Here is an 18,069-nt window from a genome sequence, read left to right on the forward strand (position 1 = left end):
TGTATTTCACAAAGTACCAAATTCACCTGTCCCGTACAGCTGCCCATTGCTTTCTATCCATATGATGTGTGCTGCCCCTGTTGTGTCCCCCACATTATTCATGAGCAATTTTTACATTGATGAGAGATGCCAGATAGTGAGTCCTGGAGACTGAAACATTTTAAAGGACTGCAGCTTCTGCTGGAAACTTCTTGGCTCACACATCAGTTGGCCACACATGCATTGTCCCTGAAAATAAACACTTGGTTCCTTCATCCTTTCTATTTATGGAGCACTGAAAAAATGCTTTTCAACCCATCTCTTGTGACAGTGTTCCAAACTCCACAGTAAACTGCCCAGAAGTTCCTCAGACCTTGCTCATGCTTCTCACGGGGACCCCTTGTTTTCACCTATTTTGTCAGCTGTTCTTGACACTTTGTCTGGCCCCGTGCAAGGTGCTTGTCTGCCTGTCTCTGCATCCTCCTGTGTGAGCTGTATGCAGCTCATTATGCTGCAAAGTGTGCAGGGGATACACAGACTAGAAGAAAAGTTTCAAGTAATCAATTCCTCCTTACTAAACCACAAGTTAAAAATAGAAATGCAAGTCAAGATAAGACATACCAGCATGAATAAATATATGTTTGCTCTGGAACTGAATGTTGGCCTTTGGTTTGTCAATACTATATTGCTTGACTTCATAGAAGACCAGGATGATGTGACCTTGTTCCCAGACAAATGAATTTCAGATGCATCATAAAGACAACACCTTCAGATTGTAGAAGGAGTTTTCTCAACTATACTATCAGAGCTCGATGCTGTTACCTTTGTGCAGAGAACAGAATTCCCTAAGAATTAGGAATATTTCATGATAGGAGCAAACTCTAGCAAGAGTTTCAGTTCCATATGCCATAAGTACAAAATATCAAGTATAGAGGGGATCCATGGGAAGAAGGAAAGGGATTTCTTCCCACATTGTTGCCCCATCATTGGTACTTGGACCACTCTCAGGCACTGCAGAAGGATGTATACACAGTGTGTTTTGTTTCCAAACACAGCAGATCCCTACAGTGGAACAGTCTAAAGCCTGCCTCGAAAGAAGAGTGCTTACTCTGTAAGGCATACATGGCAAAGAGTCTTTAATTGCATGTTGAGATCCTTGGGTTACAAGAGGCTTATTTTTAAAAACTTCTAAGGTGAAGTCTTAAGTGTCAGAATCCTAGAAAACCATGTTCCTGCTTGGCTTGGTTTTTTTCTTCTCAATTCTCTCTGTTAGTCAGTACAAATAACATGTCTTAAATATGTCTAAGTCTTTTCAGCAGGTGCCAAGCCTCTTCCTGGGTCAATTTTTCTATAATTACATTCATTTTGCACCATGGTTCACTTATCTCTATCAATTTATGAATGCTTTATGGCTTGTTCAAGATCTGGCTATTATGAGTATGTGGTGTTTATACGATGGCCTGTCTTATCATTTCAGTTCAGTAGGAGGTTCTTCTGCTTCTGAATTCTTTGAAAATAGGTTTATTTATTAGCTATCGAGGAATTTTTATAAAATTATTATGTTTTATCTACCAGAGGGCATGCATGGTTCAAGCATCTTAATTTAGTGATCCCTGTCCCATTCACAAAATATTCTTCCTTTAAATATTGCTAGGAATATATTTTTTGTCATCAGCGGGCAGAATAATTGCATTAAAGTCTTAGTAAGTACTGGTGAAATAAGGCAGCAAGTTTTGTCTTTAATAAATTGTCAGATGTTCCTTAGATACAAATGCCTTATCTATTAATAAATGGTTGTTCACCTGGAACTTGCATCCACCAAAAGGAATTTTTAAATGCTGTCAGATCATTGGCTTCTACTGCACATCCATTAAAAGCTTGGAAAGAATTTCCCTTTCCCAACATCTGTGTTCTTTTTCTACCCAAACTTTATTTCAATGTATGGTTAATCAGAATATGGTGAAGTGATGGCACTGAGAAGCTGAAAGCTTCACAAGGTTTCACCTGAGCTTTGCTACATGAGTGAAATGCAGCCCCTGGGCATGGAAATGCCTGGTGGTTAAAAGGTTTCCTTTCTGAGAAGCACAAAGTGGAAAATGTGAGCAAATCCTTTGTCTGCAATTAATTGGAGTTAAGGTTCAATAGCCTTGGCATTTTGGACTGATTTTTCCAAATTAAAATCTTACATAATTTTCCTGTGATGAGACAGTCTAACACTCTAGAAAGAGTTTTATTCCTCTATGGATTGTAAGAAACAAGGAGTGGATATCTGAAAATCTGCCAGGAAGGGAGGGACTTGAAAAATTCACTATATGCCATACAAATGTCAAAAACATGAGTACTCTTGCACATAGTTTGAAACATGTATATATTCATATACAGATATGTGTATTTACATATATCTACATGTATATTGTCAAATGTCATCCTTACAATCTTCCCAGCACCTCCTTGCTCTGCCTTAGAGCAAAGCCATGTGAAAGCTGTTGGGCAGTCTCACTTCCCACTCCTGTCTGAAGTTTTGGGGGAAAGCTCCAGATGGGTTCCCATGATGCAGGAGATGATGGCAAGAAAGAAATTCAGGTTTGGGAACATCTTTCCTGGTCACAAAACAATTACAGCCCTTTGTCAAATGGTGTTCTTGGTTAGTTTTACCTGGATCTGTCACTGTGTTTTCATTCCCCCTCCACACAAAAATTATTTTGTGATCTCTGTTATTTCACAAGGCTTTAGAATGCCCTTTATAAATTGTGTGACTGGCACCACTTTGCCCAAAGCAAACATGCACCTCAGGCTTGTGGACTATATTTCTTTCACAGTTTTCTAGCTGCCATCACCTATTGATATTATTTGATTTGCAGCCACTATTCTAGGCAAACAAACAAAATCTCCCAGCTTCCTAAACCTTCCTCCATATAAGCCAGTGATATTTACTGGGAGCAGAAGTGACAGGTAAAGCTTTATCACACTTGTACTCACCTGTCTTTAGAAATAAAAGCAAAAGTTTAGCAAATTATTTCCTTCTAGTTTTTCAGCCTGACACCGCAATTTTTCTGCCTTCCTCCCTGATGTGCCTGATGCTTTCTCCCATGGCCATGAGCATCAGCCAGGATGGACAGACCCTCAATAAATTCCTGGTGGTCCCATAGCCGCATCTTTTCCACCAGCACCTCTGCCCAAGAAGTGTACAAACGGCTCATCTGCTTACAGACCATTCAGCTACCAACCTGCTTGAAATAATCTGCAGCCAGCAGATGCTTAAGGTGTTAAATGTGTGAGTCAGTGCTGGGGGCATCCCAGAGCAATGCCCTAAAAACACTTGTCTGGACTCCTGTTTGGCTGGTCCCTGTGGAGTCTCAGGCCCACCCGACACAACAATGCTCAGCACACCAAGAGTGGCTTCCAGGATGCTGCTCCCAGGACCCGCTGACACATATGTCCTCCTTCAACCCTGGTCACGTCAATGTTTCTTTAGATGAGAGCCAAACCCCATGTCCACAGCAGCTTTTCAGTGTGAAAAAACCAGTTCAGATATTCACTTCCTGCTCATTTTTATGGGTATTTCTGGATGCTTCTGCCTTCTCCAGGAGGCTCTCCTCTTCCCAGCAAGCCCACAGGCTGCCCCTCATTTCCCACACATTAACTTCATGTGAATCTCAACCTCCAGGCATTAACAGCAAGATTCCTCAGGGCTTCAGTGGAGACAGACTTTTCCCCATAGGACTTGCTTTATCATGTCACCAGAGTTACTCAGATGCCATTTTCACTTAGCAGATACAACAGGTATTATTATTTGTTTTCTTATTGTGTCAAAAAAGAGCTACTCAGTGTCTCTTTGCCACAAGTTGCTGCTGCAAAAATTTTTATGTTTAAAAAAAGCTTTTAAGTCTAGTAAAACAAAACAGCCTTTTGTCTTAGCGACAGCACCGTGCTTATATTGAGGGTGATGGTGGTCCAAGAAGCAGCTCTTTGCGGGACATTAAAGCACTGGCTACCACCCTACATTTAATTCCAACAGCTCTGGACTGTGAGCCACAAAATCTCACTCTACAGTTTAATTCCTTCCTGAAGGAAACACGAAGGGCCATGATGACCAGTGCCCTGAAAAGCCATCACTTGTTTCATAAGTCTTTTTAATACAATTATAGGAATAGATCTGAAGTCAATTAAATGTATAACTTTCTCTTACATAAAAAATAAATATTGTCTTCTAAAGATAACCCAGTGTGCATACCACAGAGTAGCAGTGACTCCATACAATACATGGATATAGACTTTTATTGTTCCCCAAAAGAGGGAGCATGATTAAGATATTGAGAACTTCCCCACTGTACACAAACTTGACATCTGCACCTGACTTTGTCATGAATTAAAAATTAACAGGAAGGCTTCATCTGATCAGTGCAGCGACAGCCACCATGAGGTACAGGTGGGCTTCTCTCACATGAACAACCAACAGAGCCTAGCTGTGTCTCCTTGTTGTTTTTAAATAACATTTTTATAATGTAGTCTGATTACAGTGATTCATTTATTTCTGTGGGAAAGCCAGTGGTAATTAACTTGTACCATGGCCTGCAATTTGCATGTTAAAGTTTACAATCATTCTGTCATAGGGCCATAATAAGTACCGTTTTACAAGGGAATCTCAGTAATTGAGGGGTTGTTTTGCTCGTGGCTTGCTGCAAAACCTGGGTGAGGTGTTGCTCGTGCTCCCTCCCGCTCAGTGCTGGCGCAACGCCGTGGGCTCCGTGTGCTTCGCTCTGATCTGTGTCGGGGAGGGAACAGAATCCATCAGGCTGACTCCAGGGGAGCTGACAGAGCATCAACGTGCCAAGCTGCCTCCTGGGTGACAGCCTGCAAGCATAACAACCCAGGCACAGGTACAGAAACATGCTCTGACAGCTAAGACGGGAAAATAGGCCTTTAGAGGTGGTGGCTGCTCAAGCCAAGTGTGCTCCTTGGGCATTAAACATGCAGCTCTAGTCCCAAATCCTGGTAAATTTAATGGGTGAACACCCCTCTCCTCAGGGACCTTGCATGACTCCTGTGTGCTCCTCCAAGTCCCTCCCTGCCCTTTGCCAGGCCTATGGGCAGTGTTCAGTGAATACGAGAAACAGCATTTTCTAAACGACTGCAAACCAAACTCTGCGACGGATGGAAAATAATTAGCTGTGTGTCAGACTATAATATATTTGCATTGTTTAGACAGAGTAGTTAATCATTGGTAAGACCAAAACATGTGGTGTGAATTTGGATTATAACTAATACATATTGAGCAGAAGGCTATTAATTACATTTAAAGGCACTATTTGATATTATTATTGAGAAAGCGAATGCAATTAATTATATTACAATGTTTTTTCAGGATTCCTGTGGCAATACTGTGCAAAGAGCTATTTGCTTTTAGACTCCTTTGTCTTCTGTTCAGAAAAGAGCTAATTCAGGCAAGCAAAGGCACCACAAGCCAAGATTCTGTTCCCATTAACACTCCTGAAGCACTGAGTGATATTGAAGGGGTCAGTGAGGGTCTGCATTTTTTAAGGGTTTTTAAAATATAGGGTAAACTTTTCATTTGTGTAGAGTAGTTAGTCTGCTGAAATGTCACTTCTTCCCTTGGGTTGGAATTAGCAAAGGACAGTCTCCATGTGGTCTCCCAAAAGGACTTCTGAGGAAGGGAATTAGATCCCAGATTTAATTAGAGGTGCAATATTTCCAAGTCTTCCCTCTCTAAAATGGCTCTTACCTATAGAAAAGAGAAGCTTAGGGCAGTTCTTTTTATTTAAAAAGGCAATTGTATTAATTCAGCAGAATTTTGCATTGGAATTTCAATGGCTTTGACAGTTTAGTTCCCTGAAAATTGCAATAAAGGCTCTGTTATGCTACATTTTGTTCCCATTTGTCTTGTATACCATTGCCTTGCCTGTGGCACAATCAAAATAATCTTTAAAAATAGTACCATAAATGGATTGACTTTGACCTTCTGAGTATCTTGTCAATAAAATAAAAATGATAAATGTGTTTCAGAGTGCCACTGGCGTAATATTAAAGTAGAGTCACAATCTGAAAAGTGACATTTGAAAAATTATGTTATGGGGAGGGGTCTTATTCTGTGTGAATGCTGTCACATAAGCTCCATTTAGAGTGAAAAGAGGGATTTTGCTAACTGCCAGGCTGTGCAATTCCTGCAACGTGGCCTCTGCCTCTCACATCATCATTAGCAATTAAAGATTACTGCAGCAAGAAATTAGCTGAGCCTTCTGTTGCTGATGCAGAGCAGCTCCACCTCGGCCTCCTCCTGTGACCCTCTGCAGTGCTGATACAGTGAGAACAGGCTTGGCCTCATCAGGAAAGGGCTCAGACAACCAAGAACAGGCCCTATTTTCTACATGATCAGCTCTTTGAAATGATCAAGTTCTAAAAGAATCATTGCAAAGCTTCTTCTTATTAGGTGATAAGAAAATAATGGAATATTCTGTAAAAAAATCAAGAGATGTATGAAAAAAAACCAGGGCAGGAGAGTAAACAAACACACTTCAAAGGGCAGCAGGTTTGATTCAGGCATTGAGATGCAAACACAGAAGCTCTGATGTCTTTGGCTTTATACCTCAAGTGAGCCTGACCTGTGGCTTGAGTATTTGCAGGCCTAACTTGAGCTGATTTCTAAAAACCCTGTACTATTGTTTTTCCATTTCTTTTTCCCTTTTTAGCATTTCTTGTTCTCATTCTTATAAAAGCATATTTAAAAGTATGTGGAGTGCACTTTTATGCTTGAGCATCAATTTATGTTGTGATTAAAATACTCATGCATATAGTAAACTAAACTAAAAATTAAATTAAAATTAAAACCCCATATATTTTCAAAGGTCAAGGGGCTTTGGAACCTGAAAACATTACGTGATTTCTGAGGAGTGACTCAAGCACTAAAACTAGGCTGAAATCATATTAAAAGGTTAAGGTTTCTGGACTTGATACAGATATGAAAATCTAGACAGCTAAAATCTTTATGTTACTAAGCTTACAATTTTATGTATTTAGTTCCAAATTCAATATTTTCCTGGTGTTTGCCTCGAAAATTAGCCCAATGCTAAACTGAATCAGAAAACAAAAGCGTTTAAATCTCTTTAAGTGTCTGTGAACAGTATCCAATCGAATGAACTGGTTCAATCATTGTCCTTTTCCACCCTTTCCAGCTCCCGAGTGCTCCCCGCAGGGACACCGGATCCTCCGCAATCCCAAGCGCAGCACCAGCTTCGACTCCCTGGAGCTGCAGAGAACAGCCATCCAGGAGCTGGTGTGTGACCACTCCCTGCCACCAGCATGGTACCGCTTCGAGATGCACGGCAGGCCCGCAGAGATGCCCACGAGGTGCATTGAAGTCAGTAAACCTTAAGCACTAACCCCGGAGAACCTGAATAAACCCTTTGATGTAGTTTTCCTCTCCATCTATCTCTATATTCTCATGACCGGTAGACTGCAATGGGCATAGGTGATTGGGAGTGGGAAAACCACTCTAAAAATGATAATAATGATGATGATAATAACAACAACAAGAAAACCAACAATAGTAGTACTGGAATATCCAAGAGTATTAGTCAGAGACTGGAATCCCCATGGACTAAACAATATTCAAATGGACTAGACAATGTTCAAATATCATAGCACAAGTCCTGTGAGGAGCAGCTGAGGGAGTTGGGCTTCTTCAGCCTGGAGAAGAGGAGGCTCAGGGGAGTCCTTATCACTCTCTCTCAATTACCTGAAAGGAGGTTGTGGTGAGGTGGGGGTCAGTCTCTTCTTCCAGGCAACCAGCAGTAGGACAAGAGGACACAGTCTCAATCTGCACCAGGAGAGGTTTAGGTTAGACATTAGGAAGAAGTTCTTTACAGAGAGAGTGATCAGATGCTGGAATGAGTTGCCAAGGGAGGTGGTGGATTCACTGGCCCTGGAGGTGTTTAAAAAGTTATTGGATGTGGCACTTCCTGCCATGGTCTAGCTGACAAAGTGGTGTTTGGTTGGTTGGACTTGATGATCTCAGAGGTCTTTTCCAACCTAGCTGATTCTGGGAAATATAAAACCAAGCATTTACCGACTCTAAAGAGAGATATTTAATTACCCATAGATGTCACCAGAAGTTGTACTTTTTCCAAGCAACTGTATTGCTTTAAGAATGCATTCTACAACCTGGCTCTTTCCCTATATAATTTATTGTGAGTTAAGAATACATTCTTCTTACTAAATCAGAAGAGAAAAATCAGAAAAATTATTATTTAAAGAGGTCTTTAGTGATACAGAAGGAAATTTGACTCTTTTTCTGCTATTACCATTTGTTGTATTCTTTCTCATAAGTATGCTAATGGTTTTCTAGAGCAAAAAACCCTCCACTATATAAGACTACTCTCTAAAAGAGACAAAATAATAATTACCTGTTTTTATGTGTGTTTAATATGTATGACAATAACGTTTAACTTGCAGTCATTGTTGCCAGAGCAACTTGAGCCCCTAACTAAAGTTATTGCCACCTCAGATAGCCCAGCTGCAGGAGGTTAGAATAATTTCAAGCACACAGTTACAAAAAATTATTCTAAAAATTATAAACGAATTACCCTAAATTACTTTAAAGATGAAATATTCAAACTAGAGTGTCAGGAAGTTTGGTATGAGGTCAAAGTACTCAAGCTGGAGAACCATCTCAAAATTATCAAAATATGCTTTATATCCATTCAAAATGAACCTGTGAGCTCATAACAATAGAAGTAGATCTTAATAATCTGACATTTAATGAAATGTTAAGAGATAGCTGTTACTTCTGTGGGATTTCTAATTCGCTGCATACACAAAACATAAATTCAATTAACAAGAATAAATTGGCAGAATTACTATTGAAATTTTAATTTCATGGCAGGTCATCCTTGAATGTATCGATGCATTATGAAGTATATTTTTACAGGTTGCTCTATATATGTTCTATAATATTATTAAATTTGCCATTTTATTCCAGAATTTTTGAGCATGTAGCAATGCTTCATTGTATCAGATTTCTTTCCAACAATACATGCTTTGTTTCTTTTAATCTCTTATTCAAGTTTGTGGAGCTATATTCATTAGTTTAGTTTCTTATCTTGTAACATAATTCTTGCCATTGGTTTCTTCATTATCCTCTGAACAACAGTAAATCTCTGCTTTGCCATGCTGATGAAGGATTACATCTGTTAGATGTCACAACTGGAAGAATACGCTTGTTTTAGATCTTCCCTTTCTAAATCTGCCTCTACGTTCTATCTCTTCCACTTAATTAAATCATTGTTTAATTTGGTTTTCCATTTAATTTGAGTAAAACCTCTGGAACAAAATAATTTAAATTAATAACTGCACAGCTTTCACTCCTTAATAAGCAGTTATTATTGGACATTTCAGTCTGGCTGAAGTGAGCTGATTTTAATTAAACAAGTCAAAGACAAAGCCCTGAACAGACAGAAGAGAAAAGAGACCAAATAAAGCCTGGCAATACAGCAGGAGAATTAAAAAGTACATTACTCCAGCACCTTGTAAAATATATGCCTGGTGATACCCTGTTGATACTGGCCTGATACAATTAACTGCTCATCGATGGGTAAGATTAACTTCTTAATTCAAAGTGCCAGTAGGTAAAGATTCTTGTCACCCAATTGAGCTGAGAAGGGATTTAAACCCTAATGGAAATGTGGAGGTCCTGCCCTGTGTGGGAGAGACTTGCAGGGGGACAAGTGGCACATGCTGGGGGTGAGCTCCCAGGAGAGGCTGTGGCTCCGGGGCAGGGGTAGCTGACTCCTGCAGACAGGCTCTCAATGCCTGTGTTCTGAAACTTGCCACAAAAAAACCCCTCCACAATAAAAATGGGGCTCCATCAGCACGTAGTTTCATAACCAGGTCAGATAAAGATGTGAGAGTTCCAGATTGCAGCTATGTCACAGCTGAGAGCAACAGCAAGCTTCACAATGAAAAACGAGTAACAGCTCTTAAGGAACTGCTTCTTAACCACTAATTTAATAAAAAAGTGAATAACAAAGGGGGAAAAGACAGATGAAAAACCAAAAACTACTAAGAAAAAAAAAGTCAGAAGAAAAATCCATAAGCTTTTATGTCAAAAAAGTGAAAATATTAATTGTATTCCTGAACTCTCTATCCCTTGAACCCAACCACTGTACATAAACTTATTCCTCCAGTGGCAAAAGAGTTTTGATTGAAACAGCTTTCCAACTTAGGCTTTGCCTGCTGAATTTCTTGGGGGTGGGGAGGGTAATGAATGATCCTGACCTTCCTCCCTCTCTTTCTCCCCTGCCTTTCCCCCTGTTCTCCCGAAGGAGGCACAGCAATTACCACATCCTGGGCATGCTGTCTTGGCCACTGCCACTTCCCCATCTAAAACCAGATCCTAGTAGAAAAACAACACAAACTTGTCAATTTTGCATCCCCAGGTATTGCTGCACAAACAACAGATTATTTTCCAAGAACTGCCCAGTTGTCTGTGAAAGGCAAGAACATTAAAGGAAGAAAGCACAGGGAAGTGTTTACTAAGATTAAGGCAGTGTAGTAAAGAGCAAGAAAGAATGCACAGACATGGCCAGACCTAGTAGTAAAATGACCTTCAGAGGAAGACCAAAGGTGATAGAAAAATAAAGCTCAACAGAGAATCAATTAAAAATACAGACAAGTCTTTACCAGCCAATATGGGAAAAACATACATCAATTACAGAAATTCCAGCTTATGAAGTAAAATAATGCAGGGTATACTGTATCTGTATACATATGTGCATATGGGCAAGCCCCATGAGAAGCATAACACTAAAAAGAAATGTGAGAGAACATCACACACTAATGTTATTGAAGATCTGCTCCACAGTCAGATAAAAGATCAATCTGTGGATTACAGCAAAGCAATGCATGCTGTTGCCTGTAATACAAATCCAAATGCCACCCCAGGCTCACAATAAAACCAGAAATAAGGCTAGAAATGCACTTCTTCCCCTCTTTTACATGGGGGTAAAAAAACATAGTTCAATCTCTGCAATTTTAAGGAAAAACCTCAGTTAAGAATTTGATTATGCAAAGAGTGATTGGTTCTGGAGCCAGCAATAATACTCCTCATACCACACACACGAGTTGTCTGCTTCTTTCCTTCCAAAATAATGCTAATATTTTTAGCTTTGAGTAGTCAACTGCACACAGCAAATGATAAGCTAAAAAGGAAGGGATTAAGACCAGAATCACTACTGGAACAACTGCCACTATCAAACACTTACAGTCTGAAACAGAGAATTCATGGTATCGTATTCCCTGGTGGAGATAAATGAGAATGTTACCTCACTGACCACAAAAAAACCCCAGTACACACCCACTGCTGAGGTGGCAAAAACTTGGATGCACAGCACCAGATCCTGTCAGCTCAGGTTCAGCCTCTCAGAACAGCCACTGCTTTACTCTTGCTTTGCTCCCAGTGTCAAGGCAGTCCCTTCACTTTGGCTCCCTCTGTTTCCTGCAGTCCTGTTGACAGGCATGGCAGTATCCTCCAGTCACCTCTTGCCCCAGCAGGGAGGTCCACTCATCCCAGGTGCTTGTCCTCATCAGCAGCTGAATGTGTTTTTCTAGAGAGAAAAGCAGGAACAGGGGAATAATTTCAGTTTTGCACATTAACATCCTCCAGCAACTGTTGTTTCAGGGACTTCTACATTCAGACATGGCTTGTATAAGACTTAAAAGCTAATTCTCTCCCATGTGCCAGTCCCATGACTGTAATTTTTTGCACACACAATTCTGTAGCAAGGTTTTTTACAGCTTAGTTATGGATAGGACACTCTGTTTGGGAAATGCTCAGTAATACCTGCCTGTGATGGTATTTCAATACTACTTCCAATACCCCTTCTTCAGAAATTTGATTGTCTAAATGAAGAAAATAATTTCCAAATATGTATGTGCTCTAAATCCATGTACAACTGTACATATGCAAGAAGCAGGACATGTTATGCAGTAAGGGCTGATGTTTCCTCAACAGTTGCATTTTCAACAATACAAATTTACTTTTATATATATATATATACACACCAGGCTCAAACATTGGCTTAAATGCTAATCTTAGGTGTATAAAACAAGGTCATGTTAAAGCATTTGAAATCTAACCTGCCTATGATGCTTAATATTTCAGCCCCTGGAGAAGGAGGAGATTTACTTTTTCTCATACTCAGTTTAATTCCCTTCTCTTTAACCTGTTGTAGAACATTTTATACTCACAGTAAAAACACAATATCTCAGCTGCATACTATTAATTTACTATTTTGTTTCAATTTTTGCTTTTCTCTGAATCCAACCCTACTGTAATTTGCAATTCTTCTATGAATTTAAAAGAAAGGGACACTTTCAAGGTATTATTTAGTCTGTAATTCTCTTTCTGCACACATACGTGAATATTCCAAATCATAATGGTAGGTATGAGAGGCTTTGTTTTTCTTGTTAGTTATTCAGACATACAAAAACCTTCTGCAGAAACTACAATTACAGTCTCTATTGTTCAGAGGCATGTGCTCAAAAGAAAACAGAAGACAGGCACCAGTTTAATTGCTACTACAGATATTCCTGACGTAAACTGGTTTCTGTGGAGCTCAGCCCCACATTGAAATAAAAAAAAATATTTACTTTAACTTACTACAAAGAAATATGAAAAAAAACTAAGGCAAAGTAAAGTTTTGAGTGGATAACAGATGCAAAATCACAATGCTTTAACTGCCAACCAGCAGCACACCAAAAAGCCTTCCATCTCCATCCAACTAAAACAATACATTTCTCACATATGGTGCTACTTATTTTTAACAGCATAATTTCAGCAATACCCAAGGGACAAGAACAATCAAGCTTGATTTCTTTGTGCAATTATGAAGAACCATAGTGTTCAATCAATCAAACTTGTTGATACTCCAAATCCCAACCTAATAGAAGGAGACATCATTGGATTAAACAATAATGGTTTGTCTCCTTGTTTTGGCAAAGAGGGAGCAATTTTTTTATTATTATTTAGGTTTTCTAAACTGGATTAATTGAATGATTAGCTGGTGACTAATTATGAATCAAAAATACTTCATGAATGCTTACCTGCCAGATAGAGGTGTTGTGAAGATTAATTAGGTAAGGTTTACAAAATGCTCTGAAGATTAAAAACAGCACTTAATTATAATTGGATAAAGTATACAAGCATATTAAAGAAGCCTGGCAATAGACTAAAATCTCACTTTTGTGTAAGAGAAGCTCTTCTTTGTGCAAGTTGTGGCACTGGATACCTAAAATTGTGGAGTTTGCTCCTATGTGAAGGCAGCTGTGTAATTCCTCAGCTTCCTTTTGCTGCTGAATGATGGTGTGCAATTCCCACAGCTTTACAATATCCTTAGAGCAGCAGTGACTGTAGGAATCGCAGGTAAATGCTGTATCTTAAATGCCAACCATTTGCTACCTCTGTATTTAATGTTCCAGTTACTTTGCCATATGACAGCTACAAAATTTAATGCTAATTAGGCCACAGCTGGGACTTGAAAAGTTTGGCTCTTTGAAACCTTTTCTCCTAGACTTTATTTTTCCAATTGTCTTCTAATTCACAGAGGTCTCATGCAGCAAATCCTTTTGGCTTGTGTGGGAAAACTTGCCTGACTCAGATGGACAGCGTGCAGCTCATAGAAGAAAATAAATTCATGTGTGTCATAGAGCTGCCAGGAAAACAGAAATACCTGGGATATACCAAAATTCTTCCATGGCCAGCCTGTAATACTGCATTATAATTTGTTACAATAACTTGCTATCTCACAGTCTGACTTTCCCTGGGTGCAAAATCCCTGAGAAGGGTTGGCTATTGCTTGTAATTTATGCACATTACATAGGGAACTATGTCGCTCAAGAGGCTTCAGTGCAAGATTTGCCAGAACAAATGCTGGGTGCCAGAGATCCCAGCAGGGGTTATCAAGAAGCCTGCACACAGTGCTGGGCTGATGTCAGTGATGCTAATCCACACCTTCTGGAGCACTGAAATAACTCACAGACTTGTGGCAAGGATAAATACAGAAAAAATCACCGTCCTCTCATTTCAGCATTTTATTTTCTTCCTCTCAGTGTTAACAAGGGATACAGACCCACTTTTTTGTATGAAATGCTTTTTGTCTTCTTTCACAGTCAGAATGAACTCACATCTGTTTATTTATCTACATGGCCCACAGCACAGCAGATAGGTGGGTGTCTCACTAATGAATTATCTTCTCAGCGCTGCTGCAAGGCAGGGTAGTGCTATTACCAACTCAGTCCCCTCCACCTCTGGTTGGGAGATAAGGAAGTGAGGTACACAGGGAGTAAGTGCTTTGTTATTTGCCCAAGGTCAGGCAGGAACCACAGAAACTGAAGCACTGAGTGTGCCTGGCCAGAGGAGCCCAGCAGCCACACTCACAATGGAGTACCACTGACATGTTGGCACCAGTGACATTGGTAGAGACAGCATCAGATGGACACAATTGCTTGCTTTCAGCAGTAAAATGTCTTCTACAGAAAATCCTAAGAGTATTATTTCAGTTTATTGAGCCAGGTTGCAAATGGGTCTTGACACACAGGTATTTTCAGATCGAGTCACCTGAAAGTGATGAAAATCACTATGCAGCAGCCAAATACCAGTAGATGGTGTCAGTGATGTTGGCAGCACTGGGAATGCTTCCTGTGGCATGAGGGGTGCCAGCATCCCTTCTCCTCCTCAGACAGCAGGTTCCAGTGCAGCCGTGGGATCAGTGGGAGCAGAGGAGTGTCCTGCCTGCTAGGAATGGGTGAGCTGTGTTGTATCTCCTTACCAAACCACTTCCTTCAAGGCTCTGTGAGATTGCACACACCTATTGAGCTCCAGCACTCACCCATCCCTGCTGCTCTGCTCCCCGCAACTACAATTCTTCCTGGCTTGTGAGGTTCAAAACACCATCAAGGTGCACTCACTAATAACTGCATTTTAGTGTAACTTCAAAAATAGTGTTCCAATCCAACAGTCTTTACTCACACATGCAGAGGCAGTGATGTTTGCAGTTTCCTGGAGTAAGAGGAGATTACAGGTGTAAATATCTCATTGAGAAGATGAGTAAGAAGCAGACATTGCTGAACTCTAGCTCCCATCCTTCTCTGTGCTCCCATGCATCTCTTCTGGATGTTTTTTCTCTGTTCTGGGTCATTGCAAGTGTGTGCTCATAAACGTGCTTTGGAAACATGCTACTTCACCAGATCTCACACACTAGGTCAAAAGATCACTAGTTTGCAACAACTTCGTGTCATCAGCGTGTTTCCCAGGACAGAAAACACCCTTAAAGCTGTAAATAAATAAATAGAACAAATCTTAAAAAGTTACACATGACAGGACTTTTAAAGAAAGGAAGGGAAGGGATTGGTCTAAAATTCCACCTAAAAGCATTTTCATGTTGATTCTCCTCCTTTGCTAGCACAATGCTGGCACACTGCTCCTCCCTAGGGACTTGCTGCACAGTCTGAGCTCCAGTCTCTTCTGTAAGAACACCAGGACAACAAACTGGAGGGCAGGGTCAGTCCCTCTCAGCTGCTGCCATGTTTCAGGGGGAAAGAAGCTTTGGACAATTTCAGTGATGTCTCTGGAATCCTTGTTTTAGAAGCCTGACAATTACCAGCTTCAAATGGAAATTAGACCATATCATGCCAGAGGCTTAATTTTCTTCAAAACCCCTTCCTTTTGTGGGTGGGCACCCCCACTCTTTTGACCCTAATTTCTGGTTTGTGTAGCTCCCAGGTGCAATTCAAACTGCAGGAGAGTACTGGTGCCTGACAATAAATTTATCCTTTGACTTTCACTGCTTCCTCTGCTGCCACAAACAACTTTTGATCTTAAAATTGAAGCAGCAAATCTGGGCCAATGGAAAAAAATTGAGACTTTTTCTTTTTTTTTTTTTTTCCCAATGTTATTTATAACCAAAGGTTCACACTGGGAGAAAGATGTTCCCCATGTCAAACTAGTCGAGATGGTTCACTATCAGTGGCTGAAGAAATGCGAAACGACGGCAGCAGTCACGCTCTGCTGAATATGACTGATGTCTGAGACTAAATTATTGTCAGTATTTGGTAGGCATTTTCAAACTTTAGCTCAAATACCTCTATGCTTTGTATATTGGCAAATGTTAGGTAATGTGCAGAATAACGAGTCACCATTGTAATTGGCTTTGTATACTTAATAAGGCTCTCATTATACCTAATCTCCTCACTGAGGTACTTAAATTAAACATAGCTTTGGAGAATCATGTTCCTTTAGTCAGTGGAAAGAGCAGGTACAGAGGGCAGCTCAGATCTGAGATACCTGAACATCTGTCTGTAAGCTGTGAAAGGGAAATCAGTCTCTCTCAGGAGTGACTCAAAAGCCATAATTTAGACCACTTAGGACCAATGCTTTCTGCTTTGAGATTTCCTGGATTCAGGATATTCAGGGAATTTGGTAATAGAGAAAAGCCTCAAAGTAAAATAAAAAAAATTATAATTAAAAAAAAAATTAAGTCATGCATAGCCTTCACATGTGTTTTGTGCATCCTGCATATGTGTCTCTGCAAGAATCAGAAGGAGGTTCAGGCCCCAGGGATGAGTCCAGTACATGCTGGAATGGGAGGGCAGGTGCTGTCAGTACCACAGCAGCTGACACTGTAGCTGCTTTGGAGGCAGGTGCTGGGGGGTGATGCTCTGAGCATGTGTCCTGCTTCAGGATACCTTCTTGCCCCTCATGCTCAATCAGCCTTTGCTTTCCTGTGATGTGGCCCAAAACATGCTGCCCTGGGAAGGGACCCAGCCTGTTTACTTGCTTTCCTCTTTTTCATACAAACCAACCAAAACCAGAGGAAAGTACTTTGGAATCCAGTTATTGTGTTCCTTGAGAGTTTTACGTGTGTAAAGTCATCTCTCTGAAATCAGCAAGGCATTTTCATCCTCACCTCCACAGCTTTTTCACTGACCCTCCAGGTTCACCTCACTGAAATTTTTGGATTTTCCGTGGAGTCTTATGGCACCCTCTGCAAACGGTTTCTTTTGTGTGCATCCCCAGGTGAATAAATGTGGGACACAAGCCCCAGTGTGGTTGTCACTGAAGTCTGAATCCCTACCAGCTCCCGGTGAGAGCAAGCGGCTCACAGCCTGTGCCACCTGGCAGGTCCTCTTCGGGGGCACCAAGGACTGCTGCTTGTTTCGGATCCCTGTGGCCGTCAGGAACTGCGGGGAATTCTTCGTGTATCTGCTGCAGCCCACTCAAGGATGCATGGGCTACTGTGCAGAAGGTGAGGATTGGTAAGGTATTTATCAATAAGATTACTTATGCCTCTCAGGCTGGGCGTTCAAAGGTCTGCTGTTGCAATGCAGGTCTCGGTGACCTTGCGAGTCAAGCATCACTCCCAGTAAGACGCAGACCGTGTAGAAAATAAATCAGTGGCAGTCCAGGGTGTTCCTGAAGAATAGCTCTTATTACCAGTGCAAAATGTAATCTGGTGTGTATTACTGAAGCGTTCTTTGCTTGGTTACAGCTCACATGTAACCTTTCCAGCTGTCTTTGGCTCTACTTTGGCTTGAAGTTACAAAGCTTGTGAGTGGAGGCACCTCGTCTGCATTGAAGCACTGTATCCAGGATACTGTCTCTAAAGTCTGTTCTTATCTTTAATAACCCAGTATCCCCCCTCCCACACCCCTCAAAACCAAAAAAAAGATAATTCTGAAATTCTGTATGGAAAAAAAACCACCACACCACAAACTGATAACATCTTTTTCATGACATTTATATAATTGTTCTCATCAGAAATAATTTTCAGCCTACTACAAGAGAAGCAAGCCCTGTTTGGTAGCTAGGAAACAAAGGAGAAGCAGAAAGCAATTGCTCATTCACTTAAACCTTCTGAACTTTAGAGCATGTTCAGGTGCATAAAGATTTCAGCAGAAAAGACACTTCTTTCTCAAAATGGAAGAATTACCTTCATTCTTTCCTTTCATTGTTTTTTGGACAGAGATATGACACACCGAAGAACTAGGGTTATCAGCTTTCAATCAAGCAAAATCCAAACT

At 40.6% G+C, this 18,069-nt stretch overlaps 1 protein-coding gene across 1 annotated transcript in view; it reads left to right on the forward strand.

Moving 5' to 3' along the window:
- LOC139675109 (von Willebrand factor D and EGF domain-containing protein-like) overlaps positions 1-18,069 on the forward strand; it is a 176,902-nt gene that overhangs the window by 29,946 nt on the left and 128,887 nt on the right. The window contains exons 2-3 of the mRNA XM_071562336.1: positions 7,170-7,354; positions 17,066-17,294. Coding sequence (XP_071418437.1) covers positions 7,170-7,354; positions 17,066-17,294 — 414 coding nt within the window. The remainder of the gene's footprint in view (positions 1-7,169; positions 7,355-17,065; positions 17,295-18,069) is intronic.

This window comes from Pithys albifrons, chromosome 8 (assembly GCF_047495875.1).
Source record: "Pithys albifrons albifrons isolate INPA30051 chromosome 8, PitAlb_v1, whole genome shotgun sequence".
NCBI classification, from domain to species: Eukaryota; Metazoa; Chordata; class Aves; order Passeriformes; family Thamnophilidae; genus Pithys; species Pithys albifrons.